The 24,393-nt window shown below is 34.3% G+C and overlaps 1 protein-coding gene across 2 annotated transcripts in view; it reads left to right on the forward strand.

Annotated features, from left to right (window-relative positions):
- Positions 1 to 12,099: 12,099 nt before the first annotated feature.
- The window catches only part of Hr38 (Hormone receptor-like in 38), a 58,355-nt gene continuing 46,061 nt past the window's right edge, over positions 12,100 to 24,393 (forward strand). The window contains exon 1 of one of the 2 annotated variants that reach the window (XM_081745034.1): positions 12,100 to 12,469. In XM_081745034.1, the coding sequence (XP_081601160.1) occupies positions 12,280 to 12,469 (190 nt within the window). In that variant the 5' untranslated portion in view covers positions 12,100 to 12,279. Of the gene's footprint in view, positions 12,985 to 24,393 lie in introns of both variants that reach the window. The other variant, XM_081745042.1, reaches the window with a different exon arrangement.

Raw genomic sequence — 24,393 nt, forward strand, 5'->3', positions numbered from 1 at the left:
TTGGATGAAATTTTTCGAGCCGAGTTCTCGAGTCGAGCTCAAAGATGTCTCCTTCCAGTCGAGTCAAGTTTCAATGAAAACTCGCTCGAACTCGCTCATGCCCATCCCTAGTTATATCTTTTTCTATTCTCAGATGATGCCAAAGGTTAGTTTTTTTTTTTTTTAATAAATGACAATAGCAAATATGAAATATTGTCATAATTATGCTTTCCCTAAATCAGCCATATGCAACAACCGGGCCAGTTCTGCCCCACTGTACTCTTTCACCCGGCCCGCCTGACACCTTATTGAAAATATATTTCTTACATAATCTTAAACTGAACTGAAAATATTTTCTTAATAATCGATGTCCACCTATGAAAAAATCATCCGCGTTGGAACAACCATTGTATCACGGAACATTGAGAGACTAGTTCAGAACATGAGGAATCGTATTTCCCACTAAAATGATAAATAAATAGATTTTTTCCTGCTTTTCTTTAGTAAATAAATATTTTGATTACTGTTATAACAGTTTTTGTGTTCCTGTAATTTTTGTGTACGATGAAAGGTTTCTCCATTAAATAGGGTCATTCGATTGTTATGAAAATGTTATACATTGTCTCATACGGCTCTTGATGCCAGTAAGTCCTCTGTGATTGACCCACCCCCTGTTCCAACGTGCACATATCTGCCCTAAATTGAACCTTAAGTTTTAAGGGATTTAATTTATTAAAAATAATTTTATATTACTCTGTGTGTCCGCGTGTCCACACGGGAGACACAAAATCTCAAGAACTGCTTAGTGAATCACCATCTATTTTGGCCAGGATTTAGAGTCAAAAGTTGTGAATCGAGTCTGTTAATAGAGGTGATTCATCCAGTTGAAATGAAATGAAATGAAATGAAATTTTTGAGTTTTACGTCCCACGGTTATGCCGACTAGGCTAAAGGAGACGGTGATGATGAGTAATGAATGAAATGGTGGAATGAAGAAAGTGGGAGGAAACGGGAGAACCCCGAGAAAACCCATGCACACGGTGTTTTCATCCAGTTGATCTCAAAACATGAACAATCAAAAATCAGTTTCTCATATATTCCTATGGGAGTCATTGTGGATACCATCCTTGGTTGGTAGACTGCCCGCAATGCTGTTGCGGTTCGCGGGTTAGTATGATACTCAGGATGGAAAATACTAATCTGTTCGAGGAATGAAACGCTAAAATGAAGCTAAATTGCTTTCTACTCAGCAAATCTAAAGATAAGTATTTTCTACCTTCAAATATTAATTCATCTAACTAAAGTTTTTGAGTGTGGAATAGTTGGTGTGGGATAATTCAATTTTCACATTCTGTATACTGTGGCAAGCAAACTCCTTTATCTACGTACCTTTGGCACCACTGTATTTTAGTTGTTTTGTTGGTTAAGGTTACTACTAAGACTATTATTATTACTTTTATTATTATTATTATTATTATTATTATTATTATTATTATTATTATTATTATTATTATTATTATTATTATTATTATTATTATTATTTTAGAAATTAATACTGTTTCTTCTCTCAAGCTCTAAAAATGGAAATAGTTTTCACATTAAGCTTAGTTGCGAAGTACAAGTATTTAAATATAACCGTTAGAAATTAAGAGAATTTGTTTATATTCATGTTGTTTATATGTGGTTTATATCATTACTATTCATGTTGTTTATATCATTACTATTGTGATAATATGAGGGTTGCTTACGAGACAACAGGTTAAGGCTGTCTCGTCTCGACAAAATAATGTCGTACAAGTAATGTATCGTTTCGGAAATGTATCTGTTTCTACTGGAAGAGTTGTCTCGTCTCGTCTCATCTCGTGAGTAATTCTACTGCAAATACGTTTGCAATCCTAAGTCTTATCATATAGCAGCGTCACGTGTATACTACATTAAGAAGTTTGGTTCATATGGCTTGATATTTTTCTCAGTTAATATTGAAACTGGAAGCAATAGGAGTTTTCTACTACTTCCGGTTTCAGTTGAAAGACTATACTTGTAGTGGAGATGGAATATATATTCTTGAGATGCTAAATTGATTCCAGAAAACCGCTTCTCTCTATCTATTACCCTTTTTACTCTAGAAGTCAACTTGAAAAGCAGAATTTTTGAATAGAGGGTTAAGGTAGAAGATAATCTATTCTTAGAATACTTAATCGATTTCAAGAATACCGCTTCTCGTTCTCTTATCGTTTTTGTTCTACGTAAATTACTATTGAAACTGAAAATGATAGAGGAATGTTATTGAAAAGTAATTACTTCATTCGATATTTAGAACTTCATTCTAAAAGTTCTGAGGAAGAGTAACTTCAAAGTCTAATTCTTGCAATGGGCCTAAGTCTATCTACTAGTTATACCTATTGGTAGAGGGAACTCCTTGAGCGAGTAGAAATCAATCATGATAAATAGTGTCGACATCCGACCGTTAAAAAAAAAAAAAATTAAAAAAAATTAAAAAGCAAATTCCTCTCTGCCTTGTAGTGTCAAAGGGCGTCCCTGCCCCATAAATATCATCCTTCGATTTGACCACAACCCCATAGAGTCTAATCTAATCCGGAAGCTTCGTAAAAACTGCTCGAATCCCGCCCTTTGCCTACTTCATGTTGCACCAGAGGTAACTGTGTGCGTTACCGGGCTCAATAGAACATATAACTTGCCTATTTGAGAGAAAGGTGCAAGTCTCTTTGGGCAGAATATTTCTTTACATGACTCACCTTACTATATAAGATAAGTACTACCAGTGACGAATTTAATTGAATCCGTGAGTGCAAATATTAAAAATATCGAAGAATATTGCATTACTCCTTAATTTTGGAAAACGAAAAACAAAATGCTTACCGGATATACCGTTCCTTATACCAAAGTATTTCCATTAGACATTTGTAGTATATGTTAAGATGTTTCATTTCTCAAAATACCAGAAACGTAGTGAAACTGGATATTTAGTCATATAGAAATTGATATTGCGGAATGTTCTTTTTCATTTCTCGAATAGTTTTCTTTCTCCATCACCGATTCAATTCTATCGCAAAGTTTGTATGCGAAACAACCCTGACCACGAGATCTGAGTGGTACACACGACAACGAATAAAACGAAAAACCGAAACTTCTAGCAATTGGTAGTGACAGTGATATATCTGCGAAGGTACGTAACTCGAATAAATAATAATCAAAAACGATAATTATTATAACAATCGGAAACAAAGTTAAGAAAATCAACCGGAGTCTTATGTAAGGATTGTAAGAAAATAATGAATAAACTCAAATCTCTACTTCGGTTTGGTTTAATTTGCAGTTTAGCATACCTTTCAGTAGCAAGGCTATATAAGACCTGGACCTACAGCTTAAGGGTCTTCACTACAGTGAAATTAAACTACCGCTAATTTTTCTGTAATATCTTTAAAACAAATAAAAATATTCGAAAAGCAGAAACGTAGTAAACTAGACAATACGGATTTTCATGTGATACCGTTACCACAACTTATCTATCTGCTTTCGATTTGCAACTGTAGACAGATTTAGCATTTTTTGCGGGTTCTGTGAATAGCGACATATTAAAAACAGATAGGTGTTTTGTGGTAAAGGTATCACTTGCGAAATCGTATTGTCTAGTTCACTACGTTCCTGCTTTTCGAATATTTTTATTTGTTTTGAAGATATTACAAAAAAAAACTCTAAAATTAGCGGTAGTTTAATTTCACTGTAGTAAGGACCCTTAACGAGGAATCTGAACCACATTACCTCCCTCCGGGAATCGAACCCAGGTCTCCTAACCGCTTACACTATCCGCTTAGCCACGAGGGAGCCCATATCTACTTCGAGATCCTTCTCCTAGATGCGTTAATATGGATGGTTTCAAGTTTTTCTTTCTTAACTTCTTAATGCAGTGTGAGCACCAGACTGTTTTTGGATCAACGTCAGCCCTCGAATCTGATTTGAGGAGAACTCCCAAATATTCCAGTACGAAAGAAAACATGTGCATAAGTAACAAGCCTTTACTTAATCATGTTTAAACTTGGAAACTTGGCTTGGAAAACAGTAATAATATAGTTTACTGTTAATAACATTTTCTAATATGTGGGACCAAATTCCATTCAATTTTTAATTAATAATAATCATCCAAATAAATGTAAAGCTTCGAAACTTCTCACTGAGTATTTTGAGAAAATGCTTGTCTTAGGGGAACGCCAGATTGTATAATAGGGGCATAGTGACTAAATGGTAGATTCTTACTTCTAGAGCATATGGTCTATGGTTTGAATACAGGCCATGTGAGTGTAGTGGGCAACATCGCATCCACGAATTTTCTCAGGGGTTCTCTCGTTTTCTCCTACATTATTACTGTACCAATAATTTCCCAATTATTCAGTTTTGTTAGACCCCTGATCACCCGTTTCCTTTAGCCTAAAGAGCATGAGAATGGGACCTACGCCTGAAAAAGTTCATTTTATTCATTTCTGATTTTTCATGTTGCGGGTTTCAAGCTAGATACAACCCATTATTAACTGAGAATAATTAGGGACTGTACGATATCTTCTCGAATACAAAAGTAGTAATTATGTGCATCGGATACCAGGAAAAATGCTTACCATAATATATAGACTAGCCATTCACAATGAATTTTTGATGTAATTGTTGTTTAATTATATTATTACCTTATGTTTCAGTGTAAAATGGCATAATGCTGCATCTGGCACTTCCCCATAAACAAATAAATATGGAAAACAGCATTTCATTTTCAGCTCAAGAACACTTGGCATTGTATTTCATCTGTCGCTCTGGCTCACTGACTAACAACGAAGTATGTATTAACAACATTAGTACAAAATTTGCTTAAGTAGCTCCTCTTTCTTTTTAATATAGCATTTATTTTCTTTTCACCAAGTGAAATACGCATTCACGATGATGTCTTGTGAGAAGATTTGCGTGCAAAGGAGAAAATCAATATCTTCGATTTTGGTACCGCTAAATATTCAACACCAAACTTTAACTCGATTATACTTCTAATTTTTAAATTAAATACTTTGTTTTATCCTCATTAAGCAATTTAAAGCTTCAAAAAACAGATTTCCACCAAAAAAAAGTAATTCCTTTTATTATGTCTTATGATCAAGTTAGGTGGTATCGAGAAAACTGGTATAATCATTGGTGTATATAATAAAGGGAGAGACACGTACTTAAAATTATTTCTATCACACAATTCAGTTTAGGCAAACTGTCAGTATGTACAAAAGATAGGTCTATTCTACAATACAGGGTTATTACCTCCATACAAGGATGACAAAACATGATATGTAGATTTGTATAGGCAAGCGAATTTCAACCTTATGAATCAAGTTAATACGAAGATAGCAAAATATGCTACGCTACTTTTTGGGCATTTTCTTTTGTTTCGCGCTAGTAGTTGTTATATACTGGGAAAAGTTGATAATGGCTTAATTGAAAATTCTCTGTTTACCAGTATATATATTTTGTTTTCACCAGTGAACTGAAAGTATTTTAAAATTATTTCATAAGCGTGAAATTATCTTGTAATTTTAGTAGTTCCTTGTAACTTAATGATAAACTTATATTGTTTGTGACCTAAAATTTCAATCTATTCCTTCATTGTAGTTTTCAATATCAAATTATATATATATATATATATACAGAGGCGCATCCAAGAGGGAGGCTATAGGGGCTATAGCCCCCCCCCTTGACGCTCAGGTATACACTGGATAAAATGGGCTTCAATCCTACTTTACATTGAATAAAGCCTCAAACTATGGTTTAGCCCCTCCCTTCATCATATCCTGGATCCGCTACTATATGCCAATCAGTTGAATGATATTTTGATGGAATGACTAAAATTGAAAGAAAGAAGAGAATCCAGAGAAGATCCACGCACACGAGGTTTGACTCCACAAAGCCCACCTGGCAGGTGCTGGGATCGAATCAGGAACTCCATGTTCCAGGAGTGAGCGCTCTACCACAGAGCCATCACGATCTACATTGTGCTATTGATATAGTAAAGATATGTTAGATAAACCTTTGATCTAATAACTACCTTCAGACGGAGCAAGAGAGCATTCTAATAAGACAAGGGCCTAAAATTAATCGTTTCGTTGTTCCCATAGGCGATGATGGGAGTACTTGCACCTGACTAATCTTGTACAGTCATTTACACCATTAAAACTACCCATCATTTTAGAAAGATTGCATGTTTAAATATTTCGGTCGCAAAAGGAAGCCTTTAAAAGCACAAAAGTTAACTCTGAAATTACTGAATTAATTTTAACGCTATATATACAATGTTATATTAACATTGTAATATTCTCAAAAATTATACTCATCTACTACAATTTGTTAATCTAGCATAACTCAACTTGCTTATTTCGAAGATATACAAAATCACTATTTAGTTTTCAATTTTATGTTCTTTGTAATAACTCACATAATATTCCATACATTTTCACTATTAACCAACTGTAAGATTTCATATTTTCACCAAATTGCAATTGCAACTCTCATGGTTCACATGCTTTATTCATCTTTCCATACAATGTTATTCAAAAAGAATGATACAAAACTAAAGCGTGTTTATTATGAGTTGAAACGACATACAAAGCCAAAATTTTAAACAACTCCTCAGGACCTATCAGTGAGTTGTAAACCATGGGATCAAAATATCTCTAATAAAGTGTTTGCGACGAGAAACAAATCCGAGGGCTAGTTTCGAGTTCTAGGTCTCTTCATAGGTATTTTTAATTTTTAAACATATGATAAATATCTGAGTTACTAACTGAATCGTGAATGCTCAAACTCATTAGATTGCAAATCTGTAGAAAATAATTAGGAACAGGATAGCTTTGAAATGCTCTCCTAACTTGAAATCTGGAGGTTTGCACATGCTTCTTTCGGAAGCGAGAGAAAAATAACTGTGCCGAAGATTTGAGAAGTCTGTGATTTTTAAAGGATTTTGATTTACAAAAACATCTTTATACATTTAAAGGTTTCCCTGTCTGTCAGTCTGTGTATGTGTCCGGAAGATACAAAATCTCAAGAACTGCTTGATAAATCAACATCAATTTTGGCCAGCGTGCAGTGGCGTAGCAGCTGCCCCCGCAACCCCCGCAGTGCGGAGGGGCACCGAGGTATAGAGGGCCCCGAAATCTTGCGATGAATAAAGATTTAAAGAAGTAGAACTTCAACCTTACTTCTATCGGCTTTACGACTAGGGCCCCATCTCTTTACTTTGCGGGTGGCAGGGGGGCGCAAAAGTGTGCTACGCCACTGCCAGCGTGTAAAGGGATAGAAGTTAGGAGACGAGTTCGTTGATAAACATGATCCGTCCAGTCCAGCTGGCCCCCAGATATGGACAATCAAAAATTGGTCTCCTATGTATTTCTGTGTGTTACTTAATAGACCACCCGTAATGCAGTTGAGATTCGCGGGTTTGTATAATGCTCAGGATACAAAATACTAACCTATACTACGCTGACAAACGTTGTGCACACTATGACACTGCTACATGTTTATAAGTTAGCCTTCCTGGTTAACACATGTTTAGTTTTTCCACCCTCATTCCCAAGAAAAGGAAAATAAATGACAATGATTTTAATAAGACGAATTATCTGCTCGTTCGCTTCCACATAAGTTTAGTGCGTTAAAAGACACAGTTTCCTGTTCCTATTTCATTCAATTTCCTATTTCATTCAATTTCCTATTTCATTCAATTTCACTCATTCAGGATATCCTTCTACGTGGTTGGTTAATGCTCGTGTTCCCGGGTTTGATTCCCAACACTCTAACACCATTTGTTTGTGTGTGTGTTTACCCAGCTTAGTAAGGGACTTGTTTGAAATATATGTTAACATACTGAGATCAATAGCGTCATTTCAAGTTTTGCTTGTGTTTTAAGGGAGAGAGAAAGGAGATAAGACACTGAACCACAAATATAGTTTCACATTTTTGATCAGCATATTACGAATAGTGATGTGAAGTGGAAAATTTTCCGTTTTGGAAAATTTTCCAGAAAATTTTCCGCTATATTTTTCCGGAAAATTTTCCGTTCTAAAAAAAAATATCAGTAATCAAGTAACAATTCCTCAGCAATCATAAAATTGGTTGAATTCATGTATAGAAATGTTAAAAAGTGAAAGACCGTTTAAAGAATTTGAAAATTTTCATGGCTCACAATTTTCAGTACTGTGTAAGAACAAGTGAAACAATTTTTCATGAATCGAAATATTTTCTGGCTTATATGGAAAAAATGAAGAACTTTTTATGAGTCGGAAAATTTTCATCATTTTGAAGCAAAAAGTAAAACAACCTTTTGTGAATCGGAAAGTTTTATTCCTGTGTAGAAACAAGTGAAAGGAATTTTCATAGATCGGAAAATTTTCATCACGATGTAGAAACAAGTGGAAAAAACTTTTCATAATCCGGACAATTTTGGATATTATATATAGTGATGTTTGGTGGAAAATTTCCCACTAATTTTATAGCTGAATGTGAAGTTAAATATAGTGGAAAATTTTCCAGCAAACATCACTATACATAATATCCAAAATTGTCCGGATTATGAAAAGTTTTTTTTTTTTCATTTGTTTCTACATCGTGATGAAAATTTTCCGATTCATGAAATTTCCTTTCGCTTGTTTCTAAAGAGCAAATACAACTTTCCGATTCATAAAAGGTGTTTTACTTTTTGCTTCAAAATGATGAAAATTTTCCGACAAAAAGTTCTTCAATTTTTCCATACAAGACAGAAAATATTTCGATTCATGAAAAATTATTTCATGTTCCTACATAGTACTAAAAGTTGTGTGATCCATGAAAATTTTCAGATTCTTTAAACGATCTTTCACTTTTTAACATTTCTATACATTATTTCAATCAATTTTATGAATACTGAGGAACTGTTACTTGATCGCTGATATTTGTTAAGAACGGAAAATTTTCCGGAAAAATATAGAAGAAAATTTTCCACCTCACATCACTGCTAAACAATGTAGGAATAAGTGGAGTATGTTTTTATGAATCGGAAAATTTTCCGGAAAATTTTCGTAACTGTACAGGACAGACAATTTTTCTATTCATGAAAAATTGTTTCACTTGTTCCTACATAATCCTGGAAATTGTGTGAACCATGAAAATTTTCAGATTCTTTAAACGATCTTCCACTTTGTAACATTTCTATATATTATTTCAATCAATTTTATGAATACTGAGGAACTGTTACTTGATCGCTGATATTTGTTAAGAACGGAAAATTTTCCGGAAAAATATAGAAGAAAATTTTCCACCTCACATCACTGCTAAACAATGTAGGAATAAGTGGAGTATGTATTTATGAATCGGAAAATTTTCCGAGAAATTTTCGTAACTGTACAGGACAGACAATTTTTCTATTCATGAAAAATTGTTTCACTTGTTCCTACATAGTACTGAAAATTGTGTGAACCATGAAAATTTTCAGATTCTTTAAACGATCTTTCACTTTTTAACATTTCTATACATTATTTCAATCAATTTTATGAATACTGAGGAACTGTTACTTGATCGCTGATATTTGTTAAGAACGGAAAATTTTCCGGAAAAATATAGAAGAAAATTTTCCACCTCACATCACGACTAAACAACGATGTAGGAATAAGTGGAGTATGTTTTTATGAATCGGAAAATTTTCCGTTTCAAAATTTTCCGCAAAATTTTTGTCTGTACAGGACAGACAATTTTTCGATTCATGAAAAATTGTTTCACTTGTTCCTACATAGTCCTGGAAATTGTGTGAACCATGAAAATTTTCAGATTCTTTAAACGATCTTTCACTTTGTAACATTTCTATACATTACTTCAATCAATTTTATGAATACTGAGGAACTGTTACTTGATCGCTGATATTTGTTAAGAACGGAAAATTTTCCGGAAAAATATAGAAGAAAATTTTCCACCTCACATCACTGCTAAACAATGTAGGAATAAGTGGAGTACGTTTTTATGAATCGGAAAATTTTCGTAACTGTACAGGACAGACAATTTTTCTATTCATGAAAAATTGTTTCACTTGTTCCTACATAATACTGAAAATTGTGTGAACCATGAAAATTTTCAGATTCTTTAAACGATCTTTCACTTTGTAACATTTCTGTACATTATTTCAATCAATTTTATGAATACTGAGGAACTGTTACTTGATCGCTGATATTTGTTAAGAACGGAAAATTTTCCGGAAAAATATAGAAGAAAATTTTCCACCTCACATCACTGCTAAACAATGTAGGAATAAGTGGAGTATGTTTTTATGAATCGGAAAATTTTCCGGAAAATTTTCGTAACTGTACAGGACAGACAATTTTTCTATTCATGAAAAATTGTTTCACTTGTTCCTACATAATCCTGGAAATTGTGTGAACCATGAAAATTTTCAGATTCTTTAAACGATCTTTCACTTTTTAACATTTCTATACATGAATTCAATCAATTTTATGAATATTGAGGAATTGTTACTTGATCACTGATATTTGTTAAGAACGGAAAATTTTCCGGAAAAATATAGAAGAAATTTTTCCACCTCACATCACGACTAAACAACGATGTAGGAATAAGTGGAGTATGTTTTTATGAATCGGAAAATTTTCCGGAAAATTTTCTGGAAAATTTTCCGTTTCAAAGTTTTCCGGAAAATTTTCATCACTGATTACGAATTATGTTATATACGTACTGTACAGTGCCAATTGAAAGAAAAAAAATAACTTTATGTTGGGTTGGCAACACTGTTAACCTGGTGGTATTACAGACTATGCCAAAAAATGTAACCCTGTGCAAAATTTCAGTGTTTTGTAAACATTGGTTTAACTTACATGGGCGTATCGAGATGAATGGGGACAGGGCCCCATACCTTTTTTTTTTTTTTTTTTTTTTTTTTACGAAATTGAGATACAGCGGACATATATATTGTGAACTGCCCAGAGTGAACCAAATCTATACTGTACCTTCTTTAGTTTGCCAAAAGAAGAAGTGAATTGCTGTACAAGTGCATTTTGGTACGATATAAATTTTCAGAGCACTAACAACGCCCTTAACTCCGGGGCTGCTGTGGCTCAGTGGTAGAGCGTTCACCTCTGGTACATGGGGTTCTTGGCTCGATCCCATCTCGCGCCAAGTGAGCTTTGTGTTGGACAAACACCGTGTGTGTGGGTTTTCTCAGTGTTCTCCCGTTTCTTCTCATTTTCCTCATTCCACCATTTCATTCATTTCTCGTCATCACCATCTCCTTTAGCCTAGCCACGGCATAAACGTGGGACGAAAACTTAAAGATTTCATGTGACCATTTTTTGCCCTTAACTCCGATATAGAAAGCCAAAAACAACTACAAAGTAACAGATGTGCTAACCACACATCATCCAACAATCCGGCCATTACCAGCATCACTTTTTCTTGAAGTAATTAATTAATTGAAAGGGTTATATTTGTTCTCTTGGCCGACTAACATCGATTTCTGGATTGACTTTCCGCGACCAGTATGTTATATAATACATATCCATTACTACCAGTATTACATAAAACCCTTGCGATGATTTATTAATTATTATTATTCTTTTACCTTTTCCCCGTTTAATAAGAAATACGTTCAGATAGGTCAGTATGTGTGTGTTTATGTGATTTCTAGAATAATCGCGTAATTCCTGTCTTTGGCGCTTTTGTTTCTCCAATAGCACCACTGTTTAAAACTGCAGCAGCTGTGCTCTCCACCCTCTCTCCTCCTACACACACAACTCATTCTCTCGTCTTCTCTCTGTCGCCCATGAGCTCTTCATCTTCCTCACACATGCTGTAATCCCTGCCTCGCTACCCGCACCTAAACTCAATCCGTGACGTCGTAACGATAACGTCACAACGATGACGTTGCGGACCACCTCCAACCAATTAGAGAGCGTGCTGGACTGAGTCGCTGCTCGGATTGGCGCGCTGGTAACGATCTCGCGACAACCATCCACGTCAGTGACGTCACGAGCGTCTGACGTCACTCCTATCTAGTATCTGAGGAGTTTATAGGCTATGGTCCCAAGTGTTTGGAGCCAGTTGCATGTTGAACTGTGGACTTGCTTGCTGTAAGGGGGATATAGCAGTTTGTTTTTACTATAACAGTGACATAGATTTGGGGTAATACTGCTCCTACATTGACATATAATTCAATTCATACCCGGACCAGCAAGGAAGAAGGGTTAGGTGTTGTGATAGAAGAAAATTGTGTTTTAATTATTATTATACTCTATGCGTTTTTCGTGGAGTGACACATTGGTCGTGCTGGATCGCAGAGTTACGGATACTACACCTGAGGACAGAGGACACACAGCTTGTGAGCCGGGGACTCCCCAGGACAGCGATCAAGAATCGCCGCCACCTTCCACAACAACAGCCAGTTTCTTTGGACTTTCATCATCAGACACTGCTAGCTCCTCAGGTGGGTGGTTTGTGGCAGTGTGTAGTTGGTGTTTTCAGTAGACTGTTATCTATAGTCGTTTCATTACCTTCAAACAACCCCGCCCCCTTACAACAGAGAGAGTATTTTGGACCATTATTAATATTTTCTGTCTCACAATTTACTGTTTCATTATTATTACTTTTTTACATACAATGGTGATAAATTCATATGTGTTTGTGATTGTGTTTAACATTCTGATAAAATAGCAAAACTAAAAATTAAAAAAAAGTGACAAGCGCGCATTTATTTCGCATCTGTTTATTTTTAAAAAACACAACCTGTATGGCAATCGGTGATCCGCTAGTACAGATTAAGTGCTTTTGGAACTGTAAATCCAGTATTGATACACGCGACGTAACCAATTGTATTACAGAGGAACTCAATTGCATACGATCACCAACATGTACCATTCAAGGAGATGCGAACCAGTCACTCTTCAGTGAACAGGACAACTGGAGGAACGGATTACAGATCACTAAAGGCACACGTGTTCTGTAAGTGTTCTTTATGTTTTAACAAAAAAAGAAATAACATTATTTTTTAGAAAAAAAAACAATATTACTAACCATCAGAATAATAATCTTACATCTATAATATTTTGGGATATGTTTTATCATGTGCCTCCAGTTAAGTTAGACTATTAAGGTAATTAATATATTTAATTCTCATTTTTAATCCTTAACAAATCTAAAATAATTTACTAAAAATTTAATCATGGTAACAAAAACTGTTGTTTGTTTATTTATTGTCGTCAAATCGTTTTAATGGGAAGAACAATTGGAATTTTGTAAAGACTCCCACCAGGTGCCAATCTAGTGCTTTCATTGACGTAAAGCTGGTCATGTGCACGTTTCAGCACGTGTACTTTGGAAGCGGCCCAACAATTTTGGATCTCGCTCAAAGTCACAAGACCAGTTTTAGTTTTAGCGCTCTTAAATATAAGACCAAAACACGTGGTGTCCCAAATTAAAGTCTTACAGAACAATTATGTAAAAATGAAAGTCAATATGGTTTGTGTCTTAAGTTAGGTTACGTTTTCTTGGAGTAGTCAGTATCAACACGAGTGCCAAAGCACATTCCATCAAGCCACGCGTTCCGAGACCAGATGAGCATGGATCGTAATTCGTTGACGTCAGTCCTGGGTGTGACGTCAAATTTGCGTCATTGCTGGGTGTGACGTCATTCGTGGAATCGATTCCGTGCTTGTTCCGATGACGCAACGGAAGCTGCATCCGGAAACTTCCTAGCAAAGGCGCGGCTCGCGTCTTCTTCTGCCCGAGGCAAATAAGATTTTTTTACACCAAACAATCTTCAATTTCTCTCTTTTTGTACAACCATTTATCACCATCACTAGAAGGTTCACAGATAATCTATTACACTTTATTGTACACACACTTGTTAAGCGGAAAATTCCTTTAAACAAATGAACTATCGGCTTTTAAACGTTTTAAAAATAGTCTGCTGCATTGGAGAAGCGTAGCTTAGGAGACGGTCCCTAACTGGGATTGACGTCATGTGCACATTTATATAGTACAATATTAACGCGACAGGTGGCAGCAGGGCAAACTGTGGGAAAGTGCTATAGACAGAAAGCAGCTGGGCAATATTGTCTTATGCTTTCTATAAATAAATTAAGCACATGTTTCACATGCTTTGCTAGTATATGGTTCCAATAAAAAAAATATAAGATAAATATAGGGATGGCACTAAATGATTTTTTTAATACAATACATATTAAAATGTTATATAATTTTAAATTAATATAAGAATTTAAGTGAAAATAAGGTGATTTAATATCGCGGTTTGTTAAAGAGAGATAGAATTGTACGATTCGAAATTCATTTTCAGACAGACGAGAATACGAATATAATTCAGGTTTCCGCTGGATAACTTATATCAGACTTTGCATGACAATATTTAATTGGAGAATGGTTCAGTGATTCATGTACTTTCCAAAGCATAAGTTAATTGTCACAAAAGCGTAAATACAATCCTTATGCGTATTACATTAGTCTTGCATGTTCATAATAATTTTGCAAGTGCTTAGCAAACGTCTATACCGTTTCGGATATTTTATACTTTTCTAAATATGTAATAGATTCATGTTTCCTAAGATTTACGCAAAGTGTAATAAGCAGTTAAAAATTGATTCACATTTAAAGGATGTCACATTCGAAAATGTAATATTACTCTTCCCTCCTTCTTTCTTTAGCGTTTTCTTTGGGGTTCGACAATATACATTCTTATAAATTTTCGTGTGCTTATTTAATTAGATTGATAGAAATTTTCAGAAATAATGCTAACAAATAATATTGTTTAGACATTCCGTATAATTCATCCGCATGCATAATATGTCATCTAGAATTTGACCATTCTAATCCCCACAAACATCAACACTTTTGTGTAGTCCTTTCATTTACCTACTAGCATATTTTTTCCATCTTGAAGTCGATTTCCACAAAGCACGTACTTTGTATATGATTTTGTTAAGCAATGTTGAACAAAAAAATCCTCATTTTTTTAAGTATGTGGGGTAAAATCTCGTATAGTTTTAGTCTGTACCACCTCTAGTATAATATAGACAGCTTAAAATTAACATTTTTTATGTTAAACAATAGTTATTTTACTACTGTGAAATAATATTAATAATAGGCAAAATAATTGTGATCGTTCGCTATTTATTGTCCGCAATAGAGTGCGAGAGATGTGTGGAACACTTACATTACGAAGTGCCGAAAGTACTTAGTTCATTAATTCATAAATATATTTCACTGTTGGAGTTGCTTAAATAACATTATATTATTCATATTGTTATGTACTTGTGGCGAATACGTAATTTAAAACAAACATATAATGTAGATGGATATTTTGAATCAATATTAACTGATTGTCAGGGGCGACTCTAGAAGATAAAAACTGGGGGAGGAGCAACTATAACCTAGACTATGATAGGTATATCATTATATTACTATAAACTGACAAAAATATAGCTTAAATAATTTTGTCACTCACTGGGGGCGTAGGCCCCGGGCTAAATCCGCCAGTGCTGATTGTATAAGTTTGGTATACATAAACGTACTAGCAAATATTCTACCATCACCTAGACAGGAACACTAAATAAATTAGGCAATAGGCCATTTAGTTAAAAGCATTGTTTGCTCATTTGTTTTAAGGAACTGGTTAAAGTGAGCCTATGAGTTAGTTTTCTCTGCTTCTTGGTTACTTTTCTTAGCCTAGATCGTGCTATGAGTTTCAAAGACTGAACTGTTCAGGACATACGTGGATATTTTGCATATAGCAAACTTATATAATATTCACTTAATATTCAAGCAATAGCGTTTTATTTGGCCTAGTAACAGAAACATTTCACTCCTCTTTTTAAAAAAAAAAAAAAAAAAAAAAAAACATTATCATCGTGGTATTCGACTAGAGTATATTTTAACGTGTAACAAATATAAAATTATATTATAATAGTTTATTAATATTTTATCAAAGAAAAGATGTAGATTGTTTCCTTTCACTTCAAGCTGTCTCGGTGAGACTATTCTTGCCTGTAGGTGGAGCTCATCACACTTTCTTCTGGCTGGGCAATTGGAAGTAGTTTGAAACTATGTCGTCAGGTGGCAGCACTAGTCAGATCGTATGGAGAAAAGACAAGGCGTCGCGTTTAATTCAGTATGATTTGTCATGAGGCACACTTTCTCCTTTTATTTAATGTATGTGTATGGCACTGTTGTTACTTAATAAACAGTACGGTAGAAAATCAAAAACAGGTCGTGAGAAATATCGGAATCAAAAGAATAACAATAATATTAGTAAAATGCAATGTTAAATTCTTCTCTACACATAGTCCTTGTGTTTCGTTAGCAAAAAATACTATTTCCGTAGTTTAGAATAAGTGACAAAAGAAAAGAAAGAAAGAAAAATTAAAATCAAAGCACTATTTGTTGATTAGGGGAAATCAAAGGAACTTTTTTTAAAAAAAAAAAAGTTTTACATTGAAAAAGAAAAAACAAAGCAAGTTATGAAATATTCTATATATTCAGTTTATAACGTTCTAATCAAGATTAGAAATAGTAGTACTTTATTGTAGTGCAGTATATTAATTAGATTGCGAGACTTTCTTAATATATTCCTTTGTTATTGCTAATTTCTTCATAGAACTTATTATTTTCAATATTTGAAATGAAAGTAGGGTCTATTCCATTTTTACAGTACTTATTTCCTTTATTAAATTTAACGCCCTGAATGAGCGTGGTCCTTATTATTTATTTTTCAAATATATATACCTCTGCGTTGCCAAATAATATTTCTTGGCAACAACTTGCTATAATGACGTATATACTTATTTAGGTTTTGTTATTGATTCTCCTAAGTGTACAAATTCCCTTAAATATGCTGGTAGAAAGTGCTCATTTTGCAAAGATCTTCTTTAAAGTTGCTCAAACGAACAATAATGAAGAATGGGGAAACGTAATTATGTTAACGACACAAGCCAATGCGGTAACGTACAAATGAACTAATGGTAAGCGTTGGACCAATCAGATGCCTCCCTTACTAGGAAGTCCAATAGCTTTACGACCTATAAGACTATGCTTTCTCCTTGTAAGTGGCGCTGTAGAAGGTAAAAGTGGTGGGGCTAGGGAACCTTCTAAAGAATCCGTCAAATAGGAGAATACATTTTTTTCTCTGACATATCCCACAGTTAAACGAAAGATTTGTAAACACATTTCCTATATTCGAGGCTGTTCTTTGCTTGTTAAGTGTGAGTATTATTACATATTTAAAGGTATTGAGTTTTCCTTTAAAAATCATCAAACAAGAACAGTTTCTAGTATTAAATATTCTGTATTATTTTGTTTTAGACAAATGTGAAACGCTTTAACTATATTCATTTAAGTTAAACTGAGGGAGGCATCTACAAAATGAACTTTTATACACCAAAAAAGCAGCACATTTTAATTTGCCAATAATTAAAATTAAAAATATTCTTTTATTATTATTATTATTAATATAGTTAGTAAATGGATTATCTGCTTGCTTACATATTGAATAGTGATCTATTAACATATGTTCCGAATTCAATCTATAAGGGTGGCGAAGTGATAAATATTTTTGTTTCACCAATGAAGGACTACCAAATCACTAAAAAGGTCCACTGAAACTTAGAACGTTCAAGACTAAAGTGGTAAACTAGGACAAGGATAAAGTTGAAGCTTGAAACCTAGTACTCTGTCTAGTAAAGAAAAACTTCACATGATATCACTATCACATTATCACATCATATGACAGTAAGACAACACCATATTTTTGGACAGGAAATTGCGGCAAAAACCTCGTCTTGGATTCAGAAATATATATGCTGTTATTGATTGATGTAATTGATTTTGTATTTACATCCCTTGTCACTAGCGAGGAAGTAACCTACAATTTAAAGAGAGATTTGACCATAGTAGTCTCTTCGATGCCCTCCCCGGTAATCGAACACCAAACGCACTCGCGCTACCCTCTAGATCATAAAGGATGATCCTTCGTGATAATATGATCCTACGTTAATTTAAGGTAAAGACTCGACTTCCCTAATGAGGCTGAGAGAGAAGATATCAAACAGAATTATTGGCAACACTGTTTGGGTTATACATTTCTGGATATCGAATTTTAAAATGAACTATATCATAAAATTTATTAATTTGTGTACTTATTCTTGTTATAAAACAAGGGAGCCCATTAGGGGGGGCAAGATGGGGCGCTCGCCTCCCCTAAGAGGAAATTGTACTTGGGAATATCGAAAACCCAATAGAATTTTTACATTAGTTACAGCAAAATTTGAAACTATATTTGAAACGGTGCTTATACTTTCCCCCTCCCCCTTGGAAACCACAACATGGGCGCCCTTGGTAGTAAGTAAAACAATATCCATCGTGTAATCCGATGTTTGAAAAGATTGAAAGTTACACAGTCTCTTAAATCATCTTGTGCTAAAAGTTGTACAGTAGTTTATATCCAAAGAGTTTAAAAGTTCAGTTAATAATACGCGTATAAGTTGTAATGTCGTTGGCAACATCGTGTTCGTGAGTTTCTTATAGTTTCTTCCGTTCTTCCATAATATACTTACTTCACTGATTCTTCCACCATCAAATGTCCCCTTGCGGTTAAAATATTAGTGTCTTTTGTCTTTGGTGCGCAACACCGAGATTCGACTCCCAGTAAGAACTCATGTGTCTCGAGTTGGACGTTAATTTATAGATCCAGGCCTCATAGAGTCCCGGTGACGAAATAGAACGTTAAAATCCAAAAAAACTAACCATCTTAGCTGTAATTTACAGAACATACTCATAATATTTTAAACGGAAGGTATCATAGCATATAATTGTCCATTTCAGCTCCATTTTTTTAAAGTGAAATTTTATAATTTGTGGTAATAAAAAAAATAGGAAGAATCTATTTATCAATGTACTAAATTGAAATCAAGTCTGTCATTTCCTTCATAAGTAATTACTTTGGGGGAGGGGGAACACGAGGGTTGTTTATTCGTAGAGCGCTCACTTCTAGTGTGAGGAATCCCTGCTTCGATTCCAAGCCATACGAGTTTGTGGTGTATAACATTATTCTTATCCGTGGATTTTCACGAGTTTCTTCCTTTCGTTCCTACATTCTCATCCCACTAGATCTTTCATAAATATTTACTTTCATTAATCACCCGTTTCCTTTAACCTATCGGATATAACTCTCGGACCTGAAACTAAAAAAAAAAAAAAATCAAAATAATTACTTAACACTTAATCTCATACTTTTCTCTAGTGTATATCTTTGAATATTAACTTCATTTGTCGCCATGGAAGATTTTTAAAAAAAACTAAATCACAGCACTGTTTCTTTTTGTTCCTTTCGAGTTAACCTCATTATCTGTGGTACTAGAAAAAGTTTAACAGACAGATCGACAAAGAAAAAAAGAAGTCTTTTTTTTTAAGTTTAGGGGCGGGAATGGGGGACCATTACTTCCTGTGTCTGCAAAGGGAAAATAAACATTGTAATAAAGTGAAGACCCATTATTATTTTTTTCTTTCTCTCTCTTTCTGGTTCAGTGAAAAATACAGTATATAGAGTCCATGGTAATATGATATTATGCAACTGTTAGTAGAGCACTGATTGTGTTGTGAGAGGGAGCAAATGAGAACTTGTTTGAACCACGCGACCCATTTAGCTCTGTACAATATGTGAGTGCATGACATATTACATTCATAAAAACGTTAGAGGACCATATGTTCCGGTTTTCTTTTTCTTTTAATAAAAGTGAAAATGAAAACATTTGTTCAACGTCCCTCATTTATGCACTTTTGACTATTAGGAGAATAATTGTTGTTATTATCTTCGTTTTGATCATTCTTCGTCAGCATCGATGTAGCAAGTCAATAGATTCTTTTCTTTGCAGCGGCGGATCCAGGAGGGAGCGATCGGGGCAATGGCCCCCCTCCCCAGAAGAGGAAACTTACTTATTTTATATATAAATGAAACCCATTCCAGAGTTTGGAGCTCTTAAAAGTAACTGTAAGCAGCAGTATTACAACCTCCCCCCCCCCAGAAGTCCGTCCTGGATCCGCCCCTGTTTCTTTGATTATACTTTAAGGTTGTTGAGTACCTAAGCCATTTTTGCTCATAATAGCTTAGTTTACCAAAGCTCCTTTATATGTTTACCCTGTCTGTTTGTCTGTCTATGTCTTCACCCGCCAGGGAGTCACAAAATCTCAAAAACTACCGTAGCCAGAATGTAGAAGGCCAAACGTTAGAAAACGAGTTTCTTAAAATTAAATGAAATCTTTCAGTTTAACGTCCCCGTGAGATTAAAGAAGATAGATGATTAAGGCGAGTAAATGATGATGAAAAAATGGTGGAATGACGATGTAGGAGGAAACGGGAGTACACCGAGAAAACCTACGGACACGATATTGTCCACCACAAAGATTCTTGGTCAGGCATCGAACCAGTGACCCCCTCGCACCAGAGATAAACGTTCTTCCACTAGAACCGAGTTCATTGATAGCAGTTATATTCAAACCGGAAGTGATAGAAATCAACAACCGTTTCCGGCTTTAAGGTTGATTATTATTATAGAGCAAAAACGGTCTCCTTCGATCGATTAAGCGTCCCAAGAATAGCTTTCATCTCCTTCCTAAACTTTCTACTAAAACCGGAAGTGATAGAAATCTAGTACAACTTCCGGCTTCAATATTGATCTACATACAGTAAAAACAAAAAAAAACGAAGCGAAAAGCGTTTTTTTTTTAAATCGATTTAGCTTTCTAAGAATACTTCTCTATTCAAACCGGAAGTGGCAGAAATCAAGAAGTACCGTAATAGATAGCGAGAAGAGGTTTTCTACAATCAATTATGCGTCCCAAGAATATATTTCGTATCCACTCTAATCTCTACTAAAACCAGAAGTAGTAGAAATCTATTGCCACTTCCGGTTTCAATCTTAGTTGAGTTCGTACCACACCACACACCAAATTCCTTGACGTGGCGTACAGAAGACACTGCTACTTGTTTTTTTTTTTTTTTGAACATTGTGTTTGAGTTTTTTGTTATACATATATTTAAATGTTTTTTGTCGCACCCACAAGATTTTTAGTTTCATAGGAACAAAACAAAATAAACATTTTTTTACTAACCATTATCAAAAAAATAATAAGCAATTAAAACATTGAGACGGAAGTTAAAATTTCTAACCTCTAAAACATAATAATTTGTTTCATATGTGTTTGTGCAAAGACACCCAAGCAACACACTTATGTTAGTCATTCTGTAGTTTATGCTCACAACAAAATCCTTGCAAGTTGTTTCTGCAACACCATTAAAATTACTTGCTTTTATGAAGATTTTTCATTTTAATTTATATGAATGTGGTATTTTCTTTTAGTAACATGTTCATAATATCTTTGCCTCTTTGCAATCATTGTGTATCATCTAAGTTGTTTAAAGTATGCACTTAATGTTACGATTACATATGTTGAGAATATTCATTACAGTAACTTATCCTTAACCTTGGACCCGGGTTTGAACCAGTTTCTCTTTCATTTATGTCAGCTGTGTTACCGATTGAGCTAGGGTAGCTCCAACTTCAAAAAATATTGAGATTCCCCTGAAAAAAATAGAACACCTCCCGCCATTGATATGCACCCAACATAAATTTTGGAAAGTCGGCGCCGTTGGCTGTAATTGTTACGTCCAACATTCGTAAATCATATTCGTAAAATTATGGCCTTTGATTATTTCCTTTTCAAAATGGAGATCTCCTACTCTGACTATTACGTTCTTATTTGAGAACAGATATTTCTTTCTGTAACGTCGCGACGTTTCTCCTGCATAACCAAACATACTGTTTCTCTCTCTCTCTCTCACGCACGCACACACACACACACACACACATTCATCCAGTACGTCGATAGGTTGGATAAACAACTGTCGTGATTTTGGTTCCACCAATCGTGGTTCGTCTTGGCTACTCTTTCCACTACAGAAGCCAAAGTCACAACCTATACAACATCGTCTACATTGTCTGTCTGTCTGTCTCTCTCTCTCTCTCTCTCTCTCTCTCTTTTCTTTTACTCTTTCTTACTTTAACACACATACACACACACACATACATAAACATACAAGGAAAGAAGGATAGAGAGCTCTGTATAGTGCTGCCACATTTACATTTTACAAAATTGTTTCCCATCATAATTTCCCATCATCATGGGAAAATCATAGTTTCCCATGAAGAAGTTACGTATTCGATGGAATCTAACAAAAAATATGTTCTATTTACAAACCATATGCTAGTAATAACATCCCTCTACTAAATATAACTGTTAATTTATTTAAAAATAAAATTTCTAGGATTAAATGTTGGACAGTGAATTGAGAACTTCTTCAAAAATAAGGGGGGGGCGGTGGCTCAGTGGTAGAGCGTTTACCTCCGGTGCTTGAGGTCCCTGGTTCGATCCCAGCTCGCGCCGTGTGGACTTTGTGGTGGACAAACACCGTGCTCGTGGGTTTTCTCGGCGTTCTCCCGTTTTCTCCCACTTTCTTCATTTCACTCATCTCTCATCATCACCGTCTCCTTTAGCCTAACTGGCTTAACCGTGGTACGTAAAACTTAATGATTTCATTTCATTTTCCTTTTTCTTCAAAAATAAAATCCGCATAGTACATTGTTCATCAATCAACTTCACTTCTTTCATTTCTGTATTGTTAATTTACTATTGTAATTTATTAATTTTTAATACTTTCCTTACATTGAAAAATTAAATGAAACAACAGATTTATCAAAAAATTCTAGTTCACCATAGCTTATTCAACATCTGCCTACGTATCTGTGTTCATAGTATGTAGTGCAAGAATAACAATAAGTGCATATATAATAGCCTACATATACATGTATATCTGAACATTTCTAGCGTAAAATGTAATAATAATAATAATAATAATAATAATAATAATAATAATAATAATAATAATAATAATAATAATAATAATAAACGCATTACTTCAGTTTGATTTCTAGAAATATTTAGTGCATTATTGTCTACATGTTAAGGCTTATTAGGAATTAACTTAAAATAAATGTGTTAATTCATAGGTCATTAACCTTTCTACAAACTTTCACTTTCTTCATGATGGACATATGGCAAGACACGCAGTCTATATGGTAGCCTATATATTAATAAATAAAGTGATACCTAACGTTTTCTTTTCAAATTCTTATTACGTCCTAATAAAATGTTCGATTTTTCCAGATAACTATTCAAGTTTCCGTAATTTAAGGATGTTAGACGTAAATTTTAATATGATATTTGCTATGTTGAATATTTCAATCTTACAATTATAAGGTTATGAGGACTATGTGTTATAAAATGAACTATTTATTTACGTGCAGTTCTCTTTATCTGATTAGAATTTGTTTTTTTCTCCTGTTAATTTTGACTAGAAAGACGTTAATTTATTTACGTGAGATTTGCAATAAACTAACATGTATACTTTTAGAACACTACGTAATAAAGATTATACCGTGTATACCGAGCTATTCCTATAGTGCTGCATGTCCTCATGCGATCTGAGTATCTATTAACACATAAGTAATAAGCTATAATAATTATTCATGTATTAATCCCAATTTAGGTTTAAACTAATGTTGTTCCTTGGTCAGTTAATAAACGTAATCGTGAAAATTTAAATTAACAATTAATTTTGACCCATCATCTTTAGGATCTCCTATTATACTCCTACATTAAAAATAAATAGGCAATTTTATCTTTGTTGTTACTATTTTAATATTATAGTAATATATTCACTAAATTGGGTTTTACATAAATACGCTTATTTTGTGATAAACTGAATATACATATCGAGTCAATATACTAAATACGTTATTGAATTTGTTTATAACTAAGTAGAGATTGCTAACAAATTATAATAAATCATTCCATGTTCTTTGCACATTTTAGAAATTTGTATTAAGTAACCGGAAGTACAAGGATCAAAAATGAAATGAAATTTATGAGTTTAACGTCCTACGATTATTCCCTTGAAGCTAAGGGAGACGATTATTAAAGCAGGTGAATATGATGGAAGGAAAAAGTGGGAGGAAACGGGATTACCCCGAGCAAACTTACGGACACAATGTTTTACACCACAAACTTAAGTAGCCGGGGACCGAACCAGGGACCGCACGCAGCATAGGAAGGCGCTCTACCACTGAGCCACCGTGGGCCCTTACAAGAATCATGTTGTACTTCAAACAACAATGAATAAAGTTATAAGTTTGCATTTACATTCAGACGTTAACTAAATGGTCAAAAAATAAATTATGGATGCTGCGTACTATTTACTTTGATTTTATATACATATAAATATTATTT

The sequence above is a fragment of the Thermobia domestica genome, chromosome 2 (genome assembly GCF_964235325.1).
Source record: "Thermobia domestica chromosome 2, izTheDome1.hap1.1, whole genome shotgun sequence".
Taxonomy (NCBI): domain Eukaryota; kingdom Metazoa; phylum Arthropoda; class Insecta; order Zygentoma; family Lepismatidae; genus Thermobia; species Thermobia domestica.